At 47.3% G+C, this 22669-nt stretch overlaps 2 protein-coding genes across 5 annotated transcripts in view; both read left to right on the forward strand.

Moving 5' to 3' along the window:
- Positions 1 to 2358: 2358 nt before the first annotated feature.
- Positions 2359 to 12462, forward strand: ZCCHC10 (zinc finger CCHC-type containing 10). Of its 2 annotated transcripts, XM_035560818.2 has the most exons (4): positions 2359 to 2437; positions 4962 to 5123; positions 7080 to 7121; positions 10634 to 12462. In XM_035560818.2, exons 1-4 carry the CDS (start codon positions 2361 to 2363, stop codon positions 10899 to 10901), a joined length of 549 nt encoding a protein of 182 aa, XP_035416711.2. In that variant the 5' UTR covers positions 2359 to 2360; the 3' UTR covers positions 10902 to 12462. The 2 variants fall into 2 exon arrangements, with proteins under 2 accessions (XP_035416711.2, XP_035416713.2); XM_035560820.2 differs by lacking the exon at positions 7080 to 7121.
- A 2823-nt stretch (positions 12463 to 15285) lies between these two features.
- AFF4 (ALF transcription elongation factor 4) overlaps positions 15286 to 22669 on the forward strand; it is a 49541-nt gene continuing 42157 nt past the window's right edge. Inside the window, exon 1 of one of the 3 annotated variants that reach the window (XM_050713712.1) lies at positions 15286 to 15377. The gene's annotated coding sequence lies outside the window, so the exon portion shown is untranslated. Of the gene's footprint in view, positions 15378 to 15615; positions 16014 to 22669 lie in introns of those variants that run through there. The other 2 variants (XM_035560686.2, XM_050713713.1) reach the window with 2 other exon arrangements.

Raw genomic sequence — 22669 nt, forward strand, 5'->3', positions numbered from 1 at the left:
GTTAATGATACTGCGACTTTAAATAGCAGCCTGGTGTGCAAGAGCAGGATTTATGGTCCCAGTCAGCTCATTGAGCAGCAGCAGCCCGGGTCCGTCCGCCCTTGGCAGGGAGCTGAGCGCCACGCCGTGACTCTGCACATTCGGTCCGTGGAGTTGCATCCCGCTCTGAGGGGTGCCGCGGTGAGTTACCAAATGTCAGGAGTGGCTGTGAGACGCTGCCCCGAGGAGGCTGCAGGCTGTAGGAAGCCACAGACTCTGAAGTGACAAGCACTCTTTCAAACTTCTCGGATAGCAGGATTTTTAGTGGGTTGGTCTAGTACCAGGTGTGTCTTTAAGGTCTCTGTGTAAGGAACAGCCCACACGCTCCGTGAGTGTTCTGGCACATGGCACCACAAACCTTGCTGCGCTGGCACATTGAGGGAACTGTGGTTCTGCTGCAGTGACACGCAGAGAGTGTCGCAGCTGCCAGGAGCACCAAATGTGGTTGGGTAGAGTACAGATACTGCTATCAGTGTGTAATTTACTCTAAGATTTTAAGTGATTCTGAGGTAAAAAGGGATCAGGGATTTATTGTAAGCATGGATTATTATAAATAGATCAATCCCAAAACAGGAAATGCTGCTGTCTGACTTTCTCCATTAAAGTCAGATGCCAGACATCAAGATTCAGATATTGAGGCCAGACTCTGGTGTGTTTATAACCTACCAGGCATCACACAGCAGAACGTAGCTATGGTGCCAGACGTAATTATTCACAGATTACCACAGAGCATCAGCCAAAACAGGACAATTATTAGATACCACAAGAAACGCCAGATAGAGAGGAAAACAAGATGCATACAGAAACAGCCACTAGCCTTAGACATTAGTATTTCAGAGTTTGGAGACAGGAACTACCACAATATTCAATTCGTCACACAGTAATTAATCCTGATGAGTTGGAGCTGCTTATATCTAAGAATTCCTCAGTATCATACCTTCCCCATGTGATAGTTAATCGGTGCCATTGTTCCCAGCACATGTGCTCTGACATGTTTCATGTGTGACACAGCAGGAAGTTCTGGCTCTCGTATTTCCAGGCTGTGATATTAGAATCATAAAATCATTTAGGCTGGAAAAGACCTTCGGGATCATCAAGTCCAACCAGCACAAGTTACCATTAGAGGCAGAACACCTCAGATGTGGGGTGATCATCACCTGAAAAAATCAGATTTTTATTGCTGTATTATGTGTGACATATATTTTATTCTTATGCATCTGTGTTTCCACCTTGTACGTTGTCTTGAGGGAAGTGTAAGCTTCTCTGACCAAGGTCTGTCTTTAATCTTTAATCCTGCTCCGACATTTCCTAACACAGGAAGGCCCTGGTCCAACTGGTACTGCTGGATGTTATGGAATTTAAGGAAATACAATATATATTTTTGTTTTATGTAATAAATGAATACCGTCTACTCCCAAGAGGCACATTTTAGAGAGCCACAGAGCTGTTACTAAACTACTAAGGATCTAGAATGGTTCATCTGCTTTGGTGAATGTAGAAGTCTGGTGGAATGCCCACGCACTGCCCATCGGTTGTCCCTGCAGTAGGGCAGTTCTGGATGAATACTGAGAATGGCTGGATATAAAATATCCTGGAATACTAACAGCAGGAGTAATCCCAATTCAACATTAAAGAGTATGTTTTCTTGAGGATTTTTGTAGCGAGATTGACGTTATTATTTTAATACCGATCCCATGACATAACAATGAGTTTTGATAAAGCAAACGTATGAAGCCACATTCCTGGCTTCCCTGAATTCAGGATAGGGGCTGCTCTACTTGTGCCAGCTGGCAGAGAGTCCCAAGGGGCTGCCTGCCAGGTATGTGCCCTCAGAAAGCTCCAGCCACTGCTACTCTTTTTTTTTTTCTGTCCCTTGACCTCTCCTCCTGTGCCAGGGACCGTAAGGAGGTGATGCAGGAGCCAAAAATACTGGCTGCTGTTGGCACAGCTGGGGGCTACAGTCCCTTGGGCTTAGTGGGGCGGGGGAAAGAATTTGCCTTATAATTCCTGGAGATGCCTGAAGTGTATTTCTGAAGTGTATTTCCTCACTGTCAAGCATGGAGCACGTTGGGTCCACACGGACACGGGGTCAGCCTGACTTGTCAGCGTCAGTCCCTGAAAAGGGATTTATACGTGAGGGATTATTGGCCTGTGGTCGTGTACCTACACCGCAGCAGGGTTAATGTTTTTGGTTATGATGTGATAGGGGGTGAAGTTGTTATTTTCTGACATTTAGCTCTTTGTAACGTCCCTTTGGAGCCTTCGCGCCCCGGCCAGAGGGCGGCTCTGCCTTCCCTCAGGCCCGCCTCACGCGTCCCGGCATGCAGCGCGGCCCCGCCCGCGGCCCGCCCGCCAACATGGCGACTCCCATGCACCGCCTCATCGCCCGCCGCCAGGCGTGAGTGCGGCGGGGCCCGGCGACGGGGGGAGAGGGAGGAGGGGGCCCGCGGCCGGTCCTCGGCCCTCACAGGGGCAGGGGGGGCCCCGCTGACCGGGCACGGCGCCCTCAGCCAGCAGGCGAGCGCCCCGCAGCGCGGCCGGGGCCGGGCCGGGCCGGGGGGAAGGCGGCGGGGGGCTGCCGGGGGCTGTGCAGTTCTAAAAATGGCATTTTCCTGGTCCTGTCGTGTGCTTACAGACCTGTAAAAATGGGTAGGGGGAAGGAAGCAGGGGCCCTTTACTCAGAAATGGGTAGTGCTTGCCAGGAATTCCCTCGGTACAGAAGGGATCTGATTTCCCAACAACGAAACGAGGAAAAGCCAACGCTTGTGTTTGTTGATGTTAAGTACATTAAATCCCTGCGTCCCACTGTCATTATTTGTGTGAGGATTTTCTTGTTTGCTTGTTTTCCCCCCTTCCGTAGAACAATTTGTGGTTGCTTTTTCAAGAGTGTTTTTTTTGTCCTGTCTGGTCACAACAGGTGGATAAAGTGTAGATGGCTTCTGCGTCTTTATTCCTTTTTTGTTGTTTAGTATAGTTTAATTGTTCTTTCTTATTTTCCAGTGGAAAATAACTTGGAATTTCAAAGCACTTTTACAATACTGGTTCTTTTAGGTTGCTATTTTATAGAGGTTAAGGAGTGATTTCTTACAATTCTCGTTGCATCTTTAGGTGCTTGATGGGTGTTTGCTGAATTGTACGTTTGCTAATCTCTGCTTTTAGGTTGTAGCCGTTGATCTGTGTTAAAAGTTTACCTTAATCTCATGCTTTTCATTAATGTTAAAGCTTGTTAGTGTTGATATATTTATAGGTCTGTAGTTGCTGAGCTATTTTGATCTGTTTTCCTGGTCGTTGCTTTTAGGGCCTGATCTTATCGTCCTAGCTTGCATAAAGTTGTGTGCCCTAGTCATGTGAGCAGTATTAGAGCCCTGGAAATACTGAATTTTGTTGTTGTTGCTTTGAGCTGCCCTTCTCTTCCTGTGGAGAGAGGTCTGGGCTGGTTTGTGGTACAAAAAAACAAAAAGTGAATGTTTTTCTGTGTTGACTAAGCAGAGATAGTGTCCTTGTTTTGCTTACATGCAACTCCTGTGGTAGAGCCAGAAGACCAGGGCAAGACAAAGCAAACTGTTCAGAAGACCTTGATTTGATTTTTTTGTTTTGTTGGTGTTCCTTGCAAGAGCTCCTGCTTCCTGCTGAAGTTTGAGTTAACTGTGCGGTGTAGGTAGCAAGTTCAGTTAGTCTTACAGTGCTGATTTACGTCAACATTTCTAAAGCTAAATCATGAAGCCAAGTAAACTTTGCGTTGAGAGAGTAAGGAACGTTCAAAATAAGATTCCCTTTGAGATGCGGTAGAACTGTCACAAAAAGCGATAGCTAGATGCGAAGGAGAAACAACCGCTACGTTGCTTTGAAAAGCAACGCCCCTTTCTGAGAGCAAGGTGTTCGCTGCTCGTCCGTCACTTCATGCTCTAAATACTAAGTGAACAGTTGAGGATCCTCCTCCTAGCTGGGCCAGGCTGTTAATTTTGGATGATTAAGATGTGCTGGCTGTCAAAAATGAGTGTCTTCATGTTGAAAAAACGATGCAAGGTGGAAATAAGTTACAGCAGTTTCAGTGAGCTGTATGAGAGCTACGAAGTCCTGGCTCTGAAACTAATTTGTGATATGGCCTTGAGTGAGTCACTTGGCTGCTGTGAGTTTCCTTATTTGTAAAGGAGGAGCACATCTGTGAGAAGAAATGCAAACAGATTTGTTTTTAAACTTCAGAAATGTGGATTAAATGCTAGAATATGAAAAACTGAATTTTTTTCACTTAACTCGCACCTAAAAATGATCAAAGAATTTGATCGCTGAAAACTGAAATGCAGATGTAAAATGCTCGTTTATACTTCTTGTGTTTGGATGGTAGAGAGTAGTAAGTAAACAAGAACCTGTTCTTGCAATGAATCTTCTGACAGGCTTTAATAAATCTTAGGGAAGTTGAAGTAAGTTACAAGTAGAAGCAGCTCTGTCTTACTTGCTCAGAATCCCAGGCTCTTTGTGGTAATTTGGAAGCATTCAGTAGTTGAGGGTTAAATACTAGGTTATAGGAATGCAGGTTGCAAGCGTACAGTGAAATTCAGGTGCAGTTGCTCGGTGCGCTGACAGTTAACGTCAGTAGTTCAGCATTAGCTACTGGAGCAGAAGGAGGCTTAAGCTGAAGCTCTGGAACAGAGGAAAAGTGTTTCTTTGTTCTTTCATAAGTAGTTGATACGAGAATATTTTGATAACTGAAGTAGCATGAGTTTGCCAAAATTCTGTGTGTACATTACTGTTCTTGTCCCGATTCAAGATGTGTAATAGTTAAAGCACCCACGAACATTGCTCTGGTTTAAACATAGCTGTATGTATTGCTAAGAATTTGTGTGCTAAAGAAAACTCGTATTTTTTCAATAGGTAGAACAGACTTGGAATCAGTCACTTAATGCAATTCTGCATTTTTGTAGGGAGGCAAACAAGCAGCATGTAAGATGTCAGAAATGTTTGGAGTTCGGCCATTGGACGTATGAATGTACAGGGAAGAGAAAATACCTGCACAGACCTTCGAGGACAGCTCAGTTAGCAAAAGTTCTGAAAGAAAAAGAAAAGCGACTGTTATTGCAGCAAAGGTAAGGTTGGCACAATGAGAACGTCCGGTTCGTTAATGAAAAGGTAATGTTGTGGGTGGGTGGGAAAAATGGTGCCCTAGGCCTTCTTCTGTGGCCTTTTCTTCCAGGCTCTGAGGCGTTTGTTCAGAGTCAGAACCGTTGTGTGTGGTAGGTGGCGTCTGTACACTCGGACCCCACAAGATTAAAGCGTTGTTTGTTAACACCTGCTTCTTGCTTTGGGTCAAAAAAGCTTTAAGTGCATCAGAAACAAAAAATAAAGTGTACTGAGGTAAGGTTAAAATAGTCGGAGGCTCTTTGTAATAGAATACGGCTTCCTGAGTTCCTCAGTTGCTTGGTTCCTTAAGTTCTCGTGCGAGCAGGTTGAGGATTTGAAGACCCGCTTTCTGTCACTGTTTAGCTTGCTGGCGTCAGTAGAGCCTGCTGCTTCTCAGTCCTAGAGGAGTTGAGAGGGAAGGAAAGGTGAGATGATGTTTATTCCTTAGTGAAGACTGCTACAATTAACTAAAACCAGAACTCCTGAGTTTTATGTAGGGTTCTGGAGGCAGTGGGTGGTGCCACAGGGAAACCAAGCAATTGTAACGAAGCAGCTTTGTTTGATGCGCAACCAACTAACCGCTCTCCCTTGGGTGGTTTCATAAAGTAGCAAACTCACAGAATTATACATATGTTAAAACGCTAGAGGGAGGCACAGGCCTATCCGTGGCAGCCTGGCTTAGTCACAGGCCTCCCCGTAGGTACTTTGGGGTGTAGCTCTGTGTACTCACTGGTACTCGTCCCTGGCTACCTAGGTAAGGGCGTACGGCCTTAACGATAGAAATGCGAGCAGTGGGCAGTCGTACCGGAGGGATTGTAGTTTGCTTCAAAGCTTGAGGGTCAATTCCTCTTGTCAACGGGATTTTGTGAGGGGTGTGGAAAACTCTTCTGTGTAATAATCATAATATTTTCACACAACTGGTATGAAAAAGAAAAACTTGCAGAATCTCATTTTGCCAGCATACAAATGGCATTGGGTACTTTTATTGAAACATAGTTTACGCTTAAGAACTCCAGAAGAAGAAGAAGAAGAAACATGTTATCAGCACATGCTGCTATCTACTTTTCTAATTCAATGGTTACTGTTATTTCCGTGTACTTAAGATGGCTTTCAGTAATAATTTCAGTTGAGGCAAAAGTATTCTGGGTCATAAAAGAACAACTTCCTCACATATCAGTGGCACATTTAGCACATTGTAAGTACGTGATGAGGGATTACTTTAATCACAAATATTCATTCGAGGTTGAATTATGTGCTGTTTTCCTACAGTGGGGAAAAAGAGGATGCAAAGAGGATGTGACCGGTAAACATGGCTGAAATATTTAAAAATAATTGAAAAATCCCAAACTGGAGACTAGTAAAAATCTCTTAAAGTGGTGTGTTAAGTATCACCAAAGAAAGGTTCTTTTACTGCTGCGTTCTGCGAGTGTATGAATACATGGCAATCTGAAAGACAAGTAGCTGGAAAGCATCCATATAAATAGATTTTGTGTCTTTTGTACCTGAAAGAAACGCATGATGAAAGCTCCAGACTAATCCGATCTTCTAATCCTTTGTTTCAATCGGTTCAGTTATTGCTAAATACGGGTACACAGAACTTTTTTTGTATCTGTATTCCCCCGCTGCTTCTCCCGTCCCAAGATGTTGTCTGTATAATGCAAAAGAGAAAAGTACAGGTGAGTAAAGCATTCTTAACACAGAAAATTAGAGGTGAATTGCTGCTTCCCCCCTGGATTTGTAGGTATTGTTTTTCTAGTTTGAATAGCAACTGAAAATAGATACCAAAGGAGCTTTGGGCAGTGCAGATTTCTGTAAGGGGGAAACCAGTTTACTAATACTGAACTCAGCTCCTCTGTGCTGTTGTATATTTAATTTTCCTACTGCATTAATCAAAGGCATTGCTTTTCCCTCCCCTTAATTAGCGCTGGAGAAAGTACTGCAGAAAGGAAGACCAAGAAAAAAAGGTATGTGGGGAACGATGACGAGTTGTACGGCTACTCAGTGTGTGATCTTGCACTGGGTATTGCAGCAGGCAGTTTGGAAGGGGCATGTGTGGAAACTGAAAGTCAACGTTGCAGATGCGGATTTGTTGTTAAGCTTTTAGCCTGTTGAGGGCACTTGCATGGCAGATATTTGGGAGAGTTTGTACTCTTCCCTGTCCAAAAAACTTTAAAGTTTTTGTCGTCTGCTTTTCTCCCTGGTCATTCTCCTATCTCTGTGTGATCTTGTTTTAATAAGTCTTCCTATTTCTGCCTCAACGTTCATCGAGTAGTTTAAACAGTTGTGCAAGAATGGCATACGGCATACTGTTTCTAGTCTGTACTCTCTCCACCTACCCATCTTGCCCCTCCTTTTGTTTTCATCCCTTTTTCTTAACAGCTCTCTTTCTCTGGAGCTTTGTCTAGAGAATGAAATACGTATCTTAAAAATAATCAATAAAAAATCTAGGAACTAAACGTTTCCTCCTTTACCATTCTCCATCCCTGGAAAAAAAAATAGTAATTTGAGCCAAGAGTTCTTTTACCATTCTTCCTCCTTTGCATATGCAGTAATGCTAGCATGGGAGTCCACTTCAGTCTCTATTAGCAAAATCCTTTCAGGAGCAGCTAGAGCCCTGGCTGTAAGACTCCTGCTAATCACCTTACAAGTTTTACAACGGGGGATGTCCGTACAGTAATCGCCTCAGTGTCTCTTTGCCTTTAGTTGACTGACCTCTGTCTCTAAATCTGACCAGTTAAAAACAGTCTTGTGGTTTTTTTTTTTTAAATGCAAGGCCTTTTGCTTTGTGTGTCAGTCATTAAATGAGCCAGAGCAGTTTTTTAAAACTTGCCTTTATATGAAGCTCTCGTGTTAAATATGGCTTTGTTGGAGTGCTTGATTAGTATCTTCTACTATCAGAATGTGTTTTATCAAGGGCTTCCTGCTCGGTAGCGTTCACTTATTGTTGGAATTGTTTATGGCTAGTGAGATCATAAATTAGCCGATTTCTTAACAATATACTTCAGATCTCTTCCTTCCTCAGCTTTCTCATGTGTTGCAGTCTTTTACTTGGCATAATGATTTTCAGAGTAGTTAAGCTCTAAACCACTGCCAGCAGGAAAAGAACAAAAGAATTTGGGTTGGGGGGTGGTTTGAGCATTGTTTCCTTAACACTTAACAACTTTGCAATGCTTGAATTGTTATCCTGTTTTTATGCAAGTATAGAATCCATCAATGTAAATTCCTTTCCGGGTCACATGGCATTTATATCTTTAGTATGATAGAGGAAAAAAGAAATGCAGAAAATTCAGCGAAACAATGGATTTGTAAGTTCCAGACTTAAAAAATGCACAAGTGAGACTTCTGGCAGCAGTGAGCGCTAACCTTTTACATAGTGTGTGTTTGTTTTGATATAAACAGTAATAAGGAAGCTACAGGCTTAACCAGAAAAACAGGAACAGGCAAAACTACTGTTGTACAATGTTGTAACCTTAGGTGGCACAGAACTGTCTCTGAGTTTATGTTGGCTTCATCACTCCTGTATGGCATACTTGGTTTATTAATTGGAAGCCCCCTTGATGCTGCCTGTCCGAAGGGTCCTAAGTCGTGTCCTAATGCACTTGTTCCTTCAGGCAATCCGGCATGTGAACAGCCAGGTGATTGCGCCCAACTTTGTAGGTTTGATTTAAGCAGCATGTTTAAAATCACCTGGGGCTGTTAGGTGATTGCAATGGAGTTAGGGTAAAATCTCGGAGAGGGGTGATAGCCGATGTTACCAAATGCAGCAGTAATGCCGTGGTTCATCATGCATGGAATAATAGTAGTAGTTAACGTCTGCGAGCTTGTTTTGGGGAGAATGAATGCTTGTCTGTTGGAGAAATGCTGTGCTTTTCCAGTGGTACAGCAGACCCACAAATCTGAGACCTCCCAACATGTAGCACCTAGGATGTCACGTTACCGAATTAGGACAAGATAAAATAGGTGAATTTTGCTTCTTCCCATGTCCATCTTCCTTTTGTACCTACCAATAGGCTGCCTATTGCATCAGCTGGAAACAAGTGTCTGCTTGCTCTTTTCTCATGGATCTAGCCATTGCTTTCGTGTAGGTGAAGGTATCGAGTATTGTATCTGATGTTTCAGATACATGGATGTTTTGGGGGGAAAAAATGTTTTGTCAGGCTTACCATTCAGGGGATCCTCTGATCCTTGCCCGTATAAACGGGTCTGCGCTTTCAGTGTAAATTGTTTAGATTGAAACTACTGGTTTCTATGGGAGTTTGCCCAGAAAATGCCAAATTCCGCTTTAAAATAGACACTTTTTTTTCTTATCTTGTTTCACCGGTTTTTCACCAACAATGTCTGTATTTAACCGGCCTTTATGATTTTTTTTATAAACAGCCATTATGTCTGTGCACAGAGAGGGAACCGATGCCCCGTGTATTGTAAAAACTTCAGTGGTTCATAGCTTATTGCAAGCATTCAGATTCATCAGTTGACATGACAGTGGCTGATCTGATGGAAAAAACATTACTCTCTAACAGATTTAACGTAGGCATTTCCTGAATTTTTATACTTAACCAAACACTGAGATAAAACCTACAAATCTGCATTATTATTTCTAGCATTTTTGCATAGTGTTTGGTTGATTTGGTGGGAAGAAGGGTGGATTAGTACCTTTACATTTTGCTTGGAGAAAGATTTATGGAAGAACTTAATTGTACTTTCTTAGAATTCGTATTACATCACTTCAGCAAAGACCTTGATCTTGAGAACAGCAGCCTTACAGTAAGAGCTAGACATGGAGGACAAAAAAAAAATAAATTGCAGAGCCTACAGAAATCCACTTTACAGCGTTCCTAACTCCATCTTTATCCTGGACCGTTTCCATACCTTCTCTTCCACCCCGAAAACAAAGCATCCTGTAGCGGCAGGTAGTGTGGGTTCTTCTGCCAGGAGTAATCTAAGAACGGTTTCCGTTGAGCACAATTCTGACGTTTGTGAAATCTCACTGATGAAACTTCCACCAACTCACATTGCCAAAATTTCACTTCTCATTGCAGTGCTAGGGAGCTGATCTTTGTTACTTTTTCCCGTGGGGCTTCAGTGGTACAGCACATTCCTGCTTTTCCTGCAACTTTGTTCTTCTATTCAGGCGAGTCGGTGAAGACGCTAGTCGTTACTATGAACAGGAGCCTTGCCAACTTTCAAACTTAACTTTTTTTTCCTGTAGTCCAGTTTGGGCTTTCATGTTGTCCAGGGCAACTTACTTCACGTGCATGGTGTCATTCTGCTGTTGCTCAAAGGGCCAAAATTAATTTGTTCAGAATGCAAGGGGAGGTTGGGAGCGGGGAGCAGGAGGGAAGGAAGATTGTTAAACTGTTAGGCCTGGAAATTTTCAGGCCGAATAATTGGTCTTTGGATTACGACAGTATAAAGAGCGCTCTGTAATGCCGTCTGTAGCAGGCCTGTTCTCATCTGTGTATTTGTTTTCTTTCAGATCTAAAAGTGTGACGAGTTCCAGCAGCAGCAGCAGTGTCAGCTCAGCTAGCGATTCGTCATCTGACAGCGAAGATTCCTCTACCTCCTCTTCTGATGATGATAGTGACAGTGATGAGAGCTCCTCAACTTCCTCGTCGTCTCCATCCTCGAGTAGTACTTCTTCTTCTTCAGAGTTCGAATCAGATTCTAGTTCCTCTAGCAGTAGTAGCAGCAGCACAGACAGTAGTTCTGATGATGAGCCACCAAAGAAAAAGAAGAAGAAATAATATGTTGTAGCGAAGAACTGTTGCTGAGCAAATTATAACATTCTTCAAAGATGTTCTGAGCACGTGGTTGCCAAGCAGTTTACCTGGTCAACATTTCTACTGCTAAAACTTTCTAAATGTTTTGCATAGTTCATAGGACATGAAAGGTATTAAATGGCACGTGAAACTTACTGAAAGAGTATTTTTGTGGTTTATCCTTTTATGGGAAATTTTACTTTTTTAGTTTAAAAATCTATCATCAGATTTGTTTATACGAGCTAAGGTCCAGTAACCTGGATGTTTACATGCTGGAAAGCAAAAGCCTTTTATTGCAGATCATGCTGTGCATCTCATACTACTACTCTGTTTATGGCAACTTCACTTACATTTAGAAAATCCTCCAGTCTGATAGAAGCAAAAGTTGTACACTGCTGGCTGTAGAGCACTGTCATTGTTGAAACTGAATGCACAACGTTGCACACAGAGGGCCTTCCATCTCGCTGTTAGCAAACGTATTATATGCTGCTGAGCTTTTTTTCTGATGGCTTTTCCTGATGCTTCCAGGTCGAGTCTTAATTGCAACATAAAACTTTAAATAGTGTTCATTTGTTAACGATCAATATGCTACTTGTACTGTACAGAGGCTTTAGTCTTTTCAGCTTTGCCTGTTTCCATGTTTCATGTCTTTGTAGTATTTTTCTGAGACAAACAGAGTCTGTTGTAGCATTGTCTATGTAAGAAAGAGGAGCAGTGCACGGTGGAAGAATTACGACTGATGCTGCTTAGGAGTTTCATCTTTGTGCCTTTTTTTTGTAAATTAAATGTATCCTAGTGAGAGAAGGGCTTGAGTGGGTGTTTTTTCGGAACTCCAATAGCTTTCCACACAGAGTACAGTTGGTAAAGCCAGAGAAATGGTAGTGACGAGCAAAAACAGGCACTATTTTTTAGGAGAGAGAAGAAAGGCTATTTTCACGGGATGCTCAGTAAGGAGTGGAGTTGTCTTTTAAAAGAAGTCTGAAGGACAGTGTTTCCATTTTGATATTTTTGGAAAAAAAAAAAAAGTTCCGTAATGCAAGATTGCCAATCTATGTTGTCGAGCACATGGTAACTGGCATTATAGTCTGCAGTATAATCAGTTCATTATTTTTACCGAAGTGTGTACATGTCTGTGGAAATCTGGCACGGGAGAAGCAAGTTAGTGCAAAAAATAAAAATCCAAGCATACTGCAGAACGATTCTTGCTGGTTATAAATTGAAACTTATTTGTTCTTTTGGTGGACTTGAGCTGTTGGCATTAGTATTTTAATTTGTGATGCCATCTCCTGAATTTCTTACTGTTGGAGTTACCTTTTCTGAGGGGGAGGCATCACATGTGGAAGAATTCTTAAATATCTTGGTCTGGGTAAAATATAGTAACTAAACTATTTTTTATATTTTTATGGAAAAGTAGTGTGTAGAATTACTTTTGAATAAACTGTGCTTATATTTAAATGTTTGAAAATATATATGTTGTGTGTTTTAGTCTGTTTTAGTGTGTTTTACAGAACACTGCAGACTGTAAATAAAAATTATCAGAAAGTTGTTTAAGTCTTCTTGAGTAAATGTACTATTTAATGGGAAAAGTTAATAAATTATTAAACAGTATTTGTTAAGTTCATGCTTACTGCAAATCAAAATGCAAGGCCTTTGGAACTTTGGAAAATAGTACTTTTATAGGTCTGGGTTTAGGGTCATCTCTAACAGCTTCAGCAAGCTGTGCATGACTGAAGCGGGTGCGTTTGGAAGTTCGCATCCCTAACTTCCACTTTAAGGGCACAGCCGGGCTGTAGGGGACTGCGGGAAGAGGGATGTGGAGCCCATCTGTGTGAAGATGACATGCTACAAAGAATAAAGGCTTTTGTTTTGGTTGATGTTGAGCCGAGCAGCAGCGTGGATGCGAAGGGGGTTGTGATGAGGAAGGGCAGTTGTTTCGAAGGGAGAGGACAGGGGATTGAGTCTAAACTGTCCTTGCCATGCTGTTATGACCACGCTGTACATCGGTTTCTTTAATGCTGCTGGTGTTTGTGTGTAGATTGCTTTGTCAGAAGTGTATTGCTCCACGCAGAAGTGTTATTACTGCTGCCTGTTGAGCTGTTTCTGCCAAGAAAGAAAAACTTAAGATTGGCAGACACCTACTAAGTAGCAAAGCAAGTCACTCTGTTCAGGGGTCGGCCTCTTTGTGCTTCTGTTTACATTTAGTGCCCATAGTCAGACAAATTGGGACCATTCATAAAGACAAAAGGAAATGCTTGTGCATGTCAGGTTCTGTCACTGGGAGGTAGGATAAGGTAACATAATTACAGATAGTATCAAGGAGTCATTAAATTAATTTCTGGTCCACTGTTGGCTCATGAGCAGAGACTCAGAGATGGCTCACCGTTCTCACTGCGTATCTGACGTTGCCTGCCATTGATGAAGTCTGAGACCAGCCGTAAGGCTGCCTATGCTCACGTTGTTTTAATGTTTAAAGTACAATACGTTTAATTTTTGTGAATTGCCCTTTCTGTTTATCTCTGTGTATTCTTATTTTACAGAGTAAAGCCCACCAGCCTGTCAAGAGCCTTACCACTCATCTTTCACTAGATTGCGTCCTGATACCTCATTATAAGGTGCTTTGATTCCATTTTTTTCAATGGGAAAGGTAATTTATTTGATTACTGTCTTCCAAAGCTCTAGGTTACCTACAAAAAGGCATCAATTAAAAACAAACAAAAACAAACAAACAACTCCCTCTTGGAATTGTTATTTACTGAGCATGTATATTTACATGAAACCTGTGTAGCTTGGAACAGGCTCAATTTAATCTTTCCTCTTTCAAGCTGCCATTGCTAATTGAAGTGAAGCAATTGATGCAGTCTTGTAGAAAAATAGCCTCAGGAAAAGGCGTTGCATTTCAAGGAGAAACACTGCTAACCGAGGGGAGAGCAAAAGAAGGGAGGGACAGCCACTGAGGGGAGAGCAGAAGGGAGGGACAGGACAACCTGATCTTCTCGTCTAGGCCTCTACTAAATTCTAGTAAATTGAACATCAGTCAGCTAGAAGCAGGTTTTTGGGTGCCCTCAATGAAGTTGCATTAAAAAGTCTTTTATGGATTGATGGATTTTTTTTTTTTTTTGGGGGGGGGGGGAGGAAGTGTCCTTAATAAATAGGAATTTTGCTATCAAATGGATTTGCTCTATAAAGAAATGAGTCAGCATACCTGAACCCCATGGGTTTAATTTGCTTTACGAAGTTATATTTATCCAAGCTGTGCCTTTAACCAGACACTGAGACATCAGTTGTGTTGGAGGCAGATCTTCACAGCCTAATTTTGTTCAAGATGTGTAAAAATTGTGTGTGTGTGTGGGGGTGTTAGGAATAATACATACCATAATGCAGGATATAAGCTTGGAGAAGCGATGTACCAAAAATGTCACTGGCAGAACATAATTTTAAAAACAGTGTGGAAACCTTATAGGAATTCATAGGATATTTTTATTATTTTCTGTCTATTTGCAGTACAGTGCTGTTTCCTCAGAGCCGCTGCCTGTGCCTCCTCTACCCCTGTGAAGTAGGGAACTTGTAATTGCCTTCGCTTGTCAGGCAGGGTTCTGCTCCCATTTGGCCATATTTTGTAGTGCAGGCGGTGACGTTTTAGTACCGGAAAGACCTTCAGAGTTAGCTGCCAGTTAAAATAGTTTAAATTTTCTTTTTTTATGGGCCCGAAGTAGAGCCGTGTTCCAGCCCGTCAGATCAGGCTGTGGGGGCAGGGTTGCTGGTGGTGTTTTTTAGTAAACTTTCAAGGCTTGTGCGGGTTCGGTTAAAATTTATTTCAGAATTTTTTCAGCCACTTCTGGAAGATGCTTTTATAAAAGCCGCTTTAGCAGCTGGGGAGCCCGCTGCGGGGCTGGGCTGGGCTGAGGCGGGGGAGCGGCGGGGCTGAGCGGAGGCCCCGGTGCCCGCTGAGGAGCCCTGAGGCGAAGAGCGGCCCCCGCCCCCCGTGACGCGCCCCGCGCCGTCACACCGCCCCTTCCCGCGCGGGTCACGTGCCCTCCCTCTCCGCCGCCTCCCCCTCCCCCGCGCGGTCACGTGAGCGGCGGCGGGGCTGCGGCGGCGCGGGGGCTGCCGGGAGCGCTCGGGCCCGGCTGCGGGAGGAGGCGCGGCCCGGCCGCACGGGCGGAGCGCAGCGGGGCAGGGGCCAGGGCCCAGCCCGCCCGGGGCCGCCCAGCCCAGCCCGACGTCGCCGGCCCAGCCCGAGCTCGCCTCCCCGACTCGCCGCCAGCCTGGCCCCGGCCCCGCCATGGAGCGGCGGGAGCCCCGGGGAGGAGCCGCCGCCGCCGCCGCCGCCCGCCTGTGAGCCGCCCCCCGCCGCGGGCCTCGGGCCCTGCTCCCCCCTCCCTCACCCACCCCGGCCGGGCCCTGCCCTGCCCCCCGGCGGCACCACGACCCGGCCCGGGCCCGGCGGAGCGCCCCGCGGAGGTGAGACGCGGCGGGGGGCGGGGGGGGGGCGAACCGAACCGGGCCGGGCCTCCCGCGGGCACCGGCTGTGTCCCGGGGGGGGCGAGGGAGGAGCCCGGCCCCGCGCTGCCCCCCGTCCCGGAGGCCCCTTCCCGGCCGCTGCCCACGGGCAGGCCCCGGCCCCCGAGCAGCGCTGCCGGGAGGCCGCGGGCCGGGAGAGCGCCGGGGATGCTCCCGGGGCCGGCGCTGCCCCCTCGCGTAGCCGTCGGGTTTCGGCCCGGGCAGCCGGCGGCGGGCACGGCTTTGTTCCTGCCCCCTCCGCCGGGCGCTGGGACCGGGCCGGGGCCGCTCGGCGGAGGGACGGCCGGGGGAGGGAGGCGTCAGGCTGTGCGGTCACGTCCTCCGGTCGCATCCTGCTGGGCAGGCACCGGGGGGCTGTGCCGTAAGGCACCGTCCGTGGCCGGGGCCGCGCTGAGCTCCGTGACCACAGGAGCAGGCACGAGCGGTCCCGAGCCCGGCTGCGAGCGCTGTGCCGCGTTGGTCGACCGGACAAAAAAGCGCTGGGACGTGCGAGGCAGGCGTCGCTGCTCGCAGTTGCTGCGTCTTCCGCTTGCTTCCTGAAACAGAAAAGCGGCTCGCGTCGTAACCTCACGTCAGGTGAAACCCGAGCGCTCGTGGCCGTGCCTCAGACCCGACCCGAGTCGGTGCGGTGCCCGCGGGGAGACCCGCGGGCGGCTGGGGCCCTGCTCCACAAGCACCTCTCCTCGGCTGAACGCGGCCTTGTCTGGTCGGGGACGTAGGCAGGCGGCCTGTGACGGTTTTAAGTGCTCCCGGTGATGTCAGCCAGGCCTCCCACTTGCCTCCCCGTGAGCGGAGCAGGCGCTTACTCAGCGCCGGTAGTCCTTGAAACTAACTTGTGCTGCTCAAGTGTCTGCTTGGGGTTCTCACCTTCCTGCCAGCTCTTCCAGCGCCGACCTTCTCACGAGGACGTTCCTCGCCGCTTACACTTCTTGAAAACTCCTGAATGCTTCTCTTAAGTCGCTGAAGCGGAGCGCTTCGCAGCCCGGGGCGTTGTTGTGAAATAGGGTCTAGTCAAGTGATTCGAAGGAGTGGCGTTTCGTATCTCCTCTAACGAGAGAAACATCGTTAAACCCTCAGTACGGCTGCTGTGCCTTCTGCCTCAGCAAGGCTTGATACGTACAGCCCTAGTCCTGTAGGTGCCGTGTAGGGGTGTTAGACACGAGTTGTACAGCGGCTCGTAGTGCTGATCGCGGAGTTCTCACTTCTCGCTAACAGGAAAGAAAATTTTTGCCATTGGGCATTATTGGGACCGTGGCTTTCTTAATGTATCGGGGTTATTTTTGTGCTACGCTGTGTTTATGTAGCTGTCTGCGAGAGAGAGTTCTCCTCTGCTGAACAGTGCCATCACTCCTCACAGAACATGGTGGATTTCAGCTCTCGTTTCACAAGTGGGTTAGGATTCCTAATATTTTCTTTAACCGTCTTCCCAGTTCTCCTTTCTTGCATTTCTCCTCCCTCTCAAACGTTGTGAGAGGGAGACTGAACGCCTCGGGTAGGTTTTTTTAACACTTTTGTGCAGGAAGCCGCACAGCAACCCAACGAAAAAAGAAGTGTGTTTTGCATTCTTCCCAGCTATAATGATCGCAACTTGATAAAACTTCGGTGAAACGTTTCTTGGATTTCCAGGTTGCCGTTTCAGTGAGTTGGAATGTGTTTGTGCGGGGTTATTCCCCAACGATTAGTGAAAGGATGCCACGTATTTTTTTTACCTGCAAACGCCACGCAGTTTGCATTGTTCGGCCTTTGTAAATAAATCCTTGCAGCAGAAATCTGTCCTGACCTCGCAGCCGGCAGATAGTAAGTTGGCAGGCGTGCGTTAGTTCCTCCTTTCTCCTCTAGCTCACGGCTGCTGGCAGGGATGTTGGGCTGCACTTTGGTTTCCACGCTGGCTGCCCCGGGCTGTGGGATGGGGCTGCAGGCACACGGGGACTCGGAGCGAGTGCCGGGGGGTGAAGCGGCCCCCTCCTCCCCCCTCGCTTTCTGTGTCCTGAGAGTTGCCAGAACCGCTCGTAACTGCGTCAGGTGCCTCTGTTCTTCTGCTTCCTGCTCCTCCTCTTGCTTTGAGAGTTTTTTTTTTTCAATTGTTGCTACTCTTAATCTTTGCTCCAGATGATGGAAGGCAGCATTGCTGAGGGCAGGAACAGCAGCAAGGGATACCCGAGGCTGGCTGCGGAGAGCTGAGGCACGAAGTGAGCCACTTCCACAGGCAGGTTTTGCCCTTGTTGGGAACATGGGGGGAGAACTAGAACCTGTCAAGAGGCCGCCTTTATCAGCAGTGCTGTGTTGTAGAGCTGGGAGAAAGCTGGGCAGAGCCGTACGTGGGGTCTCCCTGTCTGAGGAGGTAGGAGTAGGCTTGGGATTTTAGTGACTGTGAGGTTCCTTCTGTGCTGCAGTAATTGTTGTCGGCCGCATAATTTCGGATCGTTACTCACCTGTGGTTTGTTCTACAGGCGCTCTTTTTTACTCGTGTTGCTACAGTGTCACGGTTACCTTCAGCAAAAGTGGAGAAATGAGCGAACCCGAGGCCCTCTGTCTCCGGTGGCGTTGGTTTTCAGTGTCTGTCCTGGAGTTCGTATCACGAAAGAGCTGACGTTGATGTCGCCTTCGCTACAGCAGGGACGCTCCAAGTTGTGGGGAGGTGGAGAGGCCGCAGCGCGAGGAGGGAGTGTTTGGAAGTGGGTCAGGAAGCTTTAAGAAACCACGCTTTAATAGAGCAGTGCTAGATGTAGGCAAAATATTGCTAGCTCTATTAAAATGAGAGAATAAGAACTGGGGCTGATAGGATTGCTGAACTAAAGAGGAAAGAACTTATCTAGCAATTACTCTCCTCTTGCAGGATGGTTCCTTTCTGCAGTTGCTGAAGATCGACAAGATGATTTTTGCCTTGTGAAATGTTAGGGCTTCTGCCACTGCTCAGGAAATATAGCTGCACAGGCTCGTGCTCCTTCCTGTCATAAAGCTTTTCTCTTGAGTTTAGTCAGCCTGCGTTTTTAAAGGAGTACTGCGCTTACACTTTATATTTTTCTCCTTTGGTAATCCGGATTTGTTTTCTCCCTAGCTACGTAATTTATAACTAGATGTAGCCGTTGCTGCTGAATTGCCGTTTCCCACGTCTGACAGTTGTGCTGCCGCTCTCCGGAATGGAAATCTGAGGCTGTGACTTTGTGGAGGTGCCTCGCAGAGCACTTAGCTGCGGCGCAGGGCTTCCTCGTCTGGTTTTGTGCCAGCCTCGTACGTGCAGCCCAGAATTCCGCCTTCCCATTTAGCTGTAATGTTGTTTGCCTCATGCGCTCGTGTCTCGCTTGCTGTCTGCCATCTCCCCAGGCTCTCAGACCTTTGCTGCCTTCCAAGTTTCTTTCTCCAGCTTTCTGTTTCAGATCTCCCTTTTCCCTAACGTAGTGAGCTGTATTTTCTTCCCCAGTGTGTTGCAGTTCTTCAAGTGTCGTGTCTCTTGTTCTTACTTGATCCATTAATTGTTCTTGCTGATGAATGTAAAACCCGGTTTATTAACTGGCAGTAGCACCAGGTACCAACAGGAGGAAAAACAACCTCATTGCGCTCGGTGCTGTACAAACACCGAATAAGGGAAGTTCTTGCCCTGAAGTCCTGAACTCGTTTTCTTCTGTTAACAGCTCATTAAGAACAGCCTGCCTGCACGGCTCTCTGTTGAGGCACCGTCCCCAGTCCCAGCAGCGCCTCCCTGGGCAGCTCCTGAGCCCCTTTAGTTGACAGCTGTTCACTGAAGTTCAGTTTTTTATTTACAGTTACTGCTATTGGACAGTTACTGATAACTTGAACGCATTGCTTGTCCATGTTTTATAATTAAACCAATACAGAGTGCAGTTTTACTGACATAACAGGCCTGTGATGATCACGTTGCTCGGGTCAGACCGTTTCCTTCCGCATCCCTCACTGTTGGCAGTTCTCCTCTGCAACCTGAGAGCAGTCTCTTGCTGTTTATTTCCGCTACGATGATGGGGGACAGAAAGGCCAGACTTAGACAACCAGCTCGAATAATGCTGCTCTTAAATGTTAGTGCTGTGTTTCCTTTCCCATAAAGGAGTGATGTTTCCCCCACTGTCTGCTGTTTCCAAAAGTGGCTTTAAAATGGACGTCCTTTGGACTGGACGTGAAACTTCCCTCGGCTGTTGAGTTTGGTGGCCTTTCAGCGGAGGGACAGGAGGCAGTTCTGAGGTGCGGGTGCCCCCCTGAAGCTCTCAGGAGCGAGCTTCTCGGGGCTGGGAAATGTCAGAGGATGGGCATTAAACTGAAGCGGATTGCAAACTTAATGCTTTTAAAGCTTTTACTGTATATGGCGCTAAAAGGAGAAGGCATCCGGGTCTCGGTGCACTGCGACTTCGTAGTCTGCTGGAAACAGCCGTAAATACTCGGTATCTCGTTGTGATGTGAGCGTACGTCCTCTGGCGATGTTGACGTGTGAGTGGTAGCGGTCACCGCTGACCTTCGCGGTGGGTGAGCCCTCATTTCACTCTGTCGGAGCAAGCACTGCGCGCTCCTTCTCCTTGCAGCCTGCTCTGGCTGCTCCTTTTCCTTGGCAGCCTGCTCCCGCGGCAGCCCCTGCCCTCCCTCCTCGCCCGTGCCCGCGTCGAGCAGCCCGCTGTCGGTCCCCTGCTGCCCTGCCCTCGCCGGGACCCCCGCAGCCCGGGGGGCTTTCCCCTCTTCAGGACCCTAGGGAAGCACCGGGGACGTGGTGCGGGGCGTCCCGTGGCGCTGTGCTGCTCCTCTTCCTCTCGGCCGCATCTCCCAGCACTCGCTTTGCTCCTCAAATGAGGCTTTCCAGGTTTAAGGACGACATGGCAGTATATTTAATTTTTACAAGCAGGCACTGGGAACACGGTATTTCTAACCAGCGACCAGGTAAAAAGCGCTCTTCAGACAGGAGGAACTGTTGAAACTTGCTCAGACTCTAAAATTCTATAGTCTATAAAATTCTATTCAGATTCTAAAGCTCAGATTCTAAAATTTCCCCCCCGGTAAAAGTTAAATTGCTCCCTGTGAGATGCTTCCCGTACTGGCTTTGGCTCTCAAACCTGCCAAGTCTGACAGTGTTGAACGCTGCCTCTCCTTCTGCCATCTCACCGACGGGCGGCAGGTGCACGCGAATCTTCAAGACATTTTAATCCAAATCGTGCTTTGGAATACTGAACCAACTTCCCCGTTTGTCGCCACCCATTCTGATCTTACTATAAAAGCTCAATGGCTGATTAAAAACAACGAGCACCTTTGTACGTGCGCACGTACTTTTGCGTGTGCTTCTGTATTTAATTTCATTTCCAAGAGACGTTAAAGAGCTTTCAGCGGTGGAAGTGCTTCAATGGCTCGAACCGGGCTTTGATGTGCACAAATCATTAAAGCCAGTGGGATGAGGAGATAAGAGCCCACACTTCTCTCTGGGTAGTTTGGCTACGGAGCAGCTAATAGTGTTCTTCCTACAGGGGAGGGCAGAATCCGATCCAAAAAAGCCACCTCAGAATGGTTTCTGTGTGACGCTGCGTATGTTCGTGGGCAGGGGAGTGTAAACCGTAGTTTTCTGAAAAAATCCAATTGTCTCGTCTACCAGTCTTCCATTTCTGTTAGCATAAACACTTTCTTACTTAAAGATCATTTAAAAATTGCTTGGTCAAAGTCCAGATGTGAAGAATTGTGTCCACGTTCAGTAACATGAAGATTTCAGAGCAATTGCATGTGGAGCAGGGGGTGAAAGGGCTCTGCTGGAGGAGCGCCCTGTAAATCCCTTGTAGCAAGCAGGACGTCTTTTGGCATAAATAAAAACAGGAACTCGATGGAAGCTGCTGTGCTCGAGAAAGCTTTGGTTTTACAAAGATAGCTTTATTCTCCTGACCTCAGGGCCTTCGAGCACGAAGGTCGGACAAGACGAGATACAGCGGGCTAATGGTTTTACCGTCTTGTAACATTTTTTTTGGTGCGCTGGGTGGTCCTGCATGGGGAAAGGCTTCCGCTGGTTCTGCTTGTTCGGAGCGGGTTCTCTGTGTGTACGTGGGTGGGGGCAGGCCTGGTGGCGGTGCCTTTTTTCCGTTGGTTGCTTTTTTGAGATTTACAGCGGGGCTTTCGTGTCGAGGTGCGGCTGGTGCGCCGGAGGCTGGCTGGGCCCTGGCTGCGCTGGTCTGGCACCGCTGCCTGGCGAGCCCCCGGGAGCGCCGTGCCGGGCGCTGCTGGCAGGGGGGCGCTGGCCTCGCACCGAAACCTTGGTCCGGCCTGGGGAGAGCCGTGGTGCGGGGAGCCTGTAGAAGATTTTAGCGAGAAGTCTTTCCTGGAGCAATGACTGCTTCTGCTGAAAGATCTGCACCAATTATATTTAATGAGGGGAAAGAGGCAGGCGAGGAGTTTGTGCTGGGCCACATCCTGAGCCAGCGATTGGCAGGAACGTTGTACCAGGAGAGAGAGGCTTCAGCTTCAGCTTGTTCGTTGCTAGTAAGCCCCTAGGAAAGGACTTTCTGGCTTCGTTTTTCTTTAATTTCCTCTGATCGGTTTTGTGCTTGAAGAAGTCAGTTGCATCTCTCATGGCCGCACGGGGCACGATCTGCACCGAGCGGGCGTTTCGGGGACACGACCCGCACCGAGTGGACGTGGCAGGGTGCTCTCACGGCACCCTCGGCTCCAGGCGCTCGCGCGGCCTTGGTTATGCGGAAAGATGTCAGAGTGCGTTCAGGTGCAATCCACTGACTGACTGAAAAACTAAAGGTGGGCAAAATGAGAAGGTTTTAATTTTGGTTTCTTGTCAAGACAACCACGAAACTTGAGTCTTGTGGCTGGCGTAACGGGGTGAGCTCTCGCTAAGCACAGACACAAGGCGCGCGACGCACTTCGCGTGTTATGCAATGAATATTTTAAAAATTACGGTGTGTAAGTAAATAACGACTCGCACGTTAAAAATTGCTCTTAGCTTGTACCGTACTGCTTTGGAGTGGGAAATAGAATTCGGTTAATTCACAGAAACAATTAAGAGTCTGCCTTCTGGGCCAGACACCCGAGCAGGACGGAGCTGCTCAGGGGAGCTGGTTTGTCCGCCGCGTCCTTGGACGCTTCTGAAAGGGGCAGCGGCGGTCCTGCCGTGTTCCTGCAGCACCTGGAAGCGCGTCTGTCTGTCCGTCTGCCTGCCTGTCCGTCAGCTGGGGCATCGCGGTGGAAGCTCCGCAACAAGCAGACGCAGCTGGAGGCCCCGTGGGCCGAGCTGGGCTGTTGCATTAAGG

The sequence above is a fragment of the Cygnus atratus genome, chromosome 14, assembly GCF_013377495.2.
Source record: "Cygnus atratus isolate AKBS03 ecotype Queensland, Australia chromosome 14, CAtr_DNAZoo_HiC_assembly, whole genome shotgun sequence".
NCBI lineage: Eukaryota > Metazoa > Chordata > Aves > Anseriformes > Anatidae > Cygnus > Cygnus atratus.

Coding starts and splice junctions, on each gene's coding strand:
- ZCCHC10 (XM_035560818.2), top strand. CDS start 2,361: ATGCAGCGCGGCCCCGCCCGCGGCCCGCCCGCCAACATGGCGACTCCC. Junction 2,438..4,961: donor CTCATCGCCCGCCGCCAGGC/GTGAGTGCGGCG, acceptor GCATTTTTGTAG/GGAGGCAAACAAGCAGCATG. Junction 5,124..7,079: donor CGACTGTTATTGCAGCAAAG/GTAAGGTTGGCA, acceptor CCCCTTAATTAG/CGCTGGAGAAAGTACTGCAG.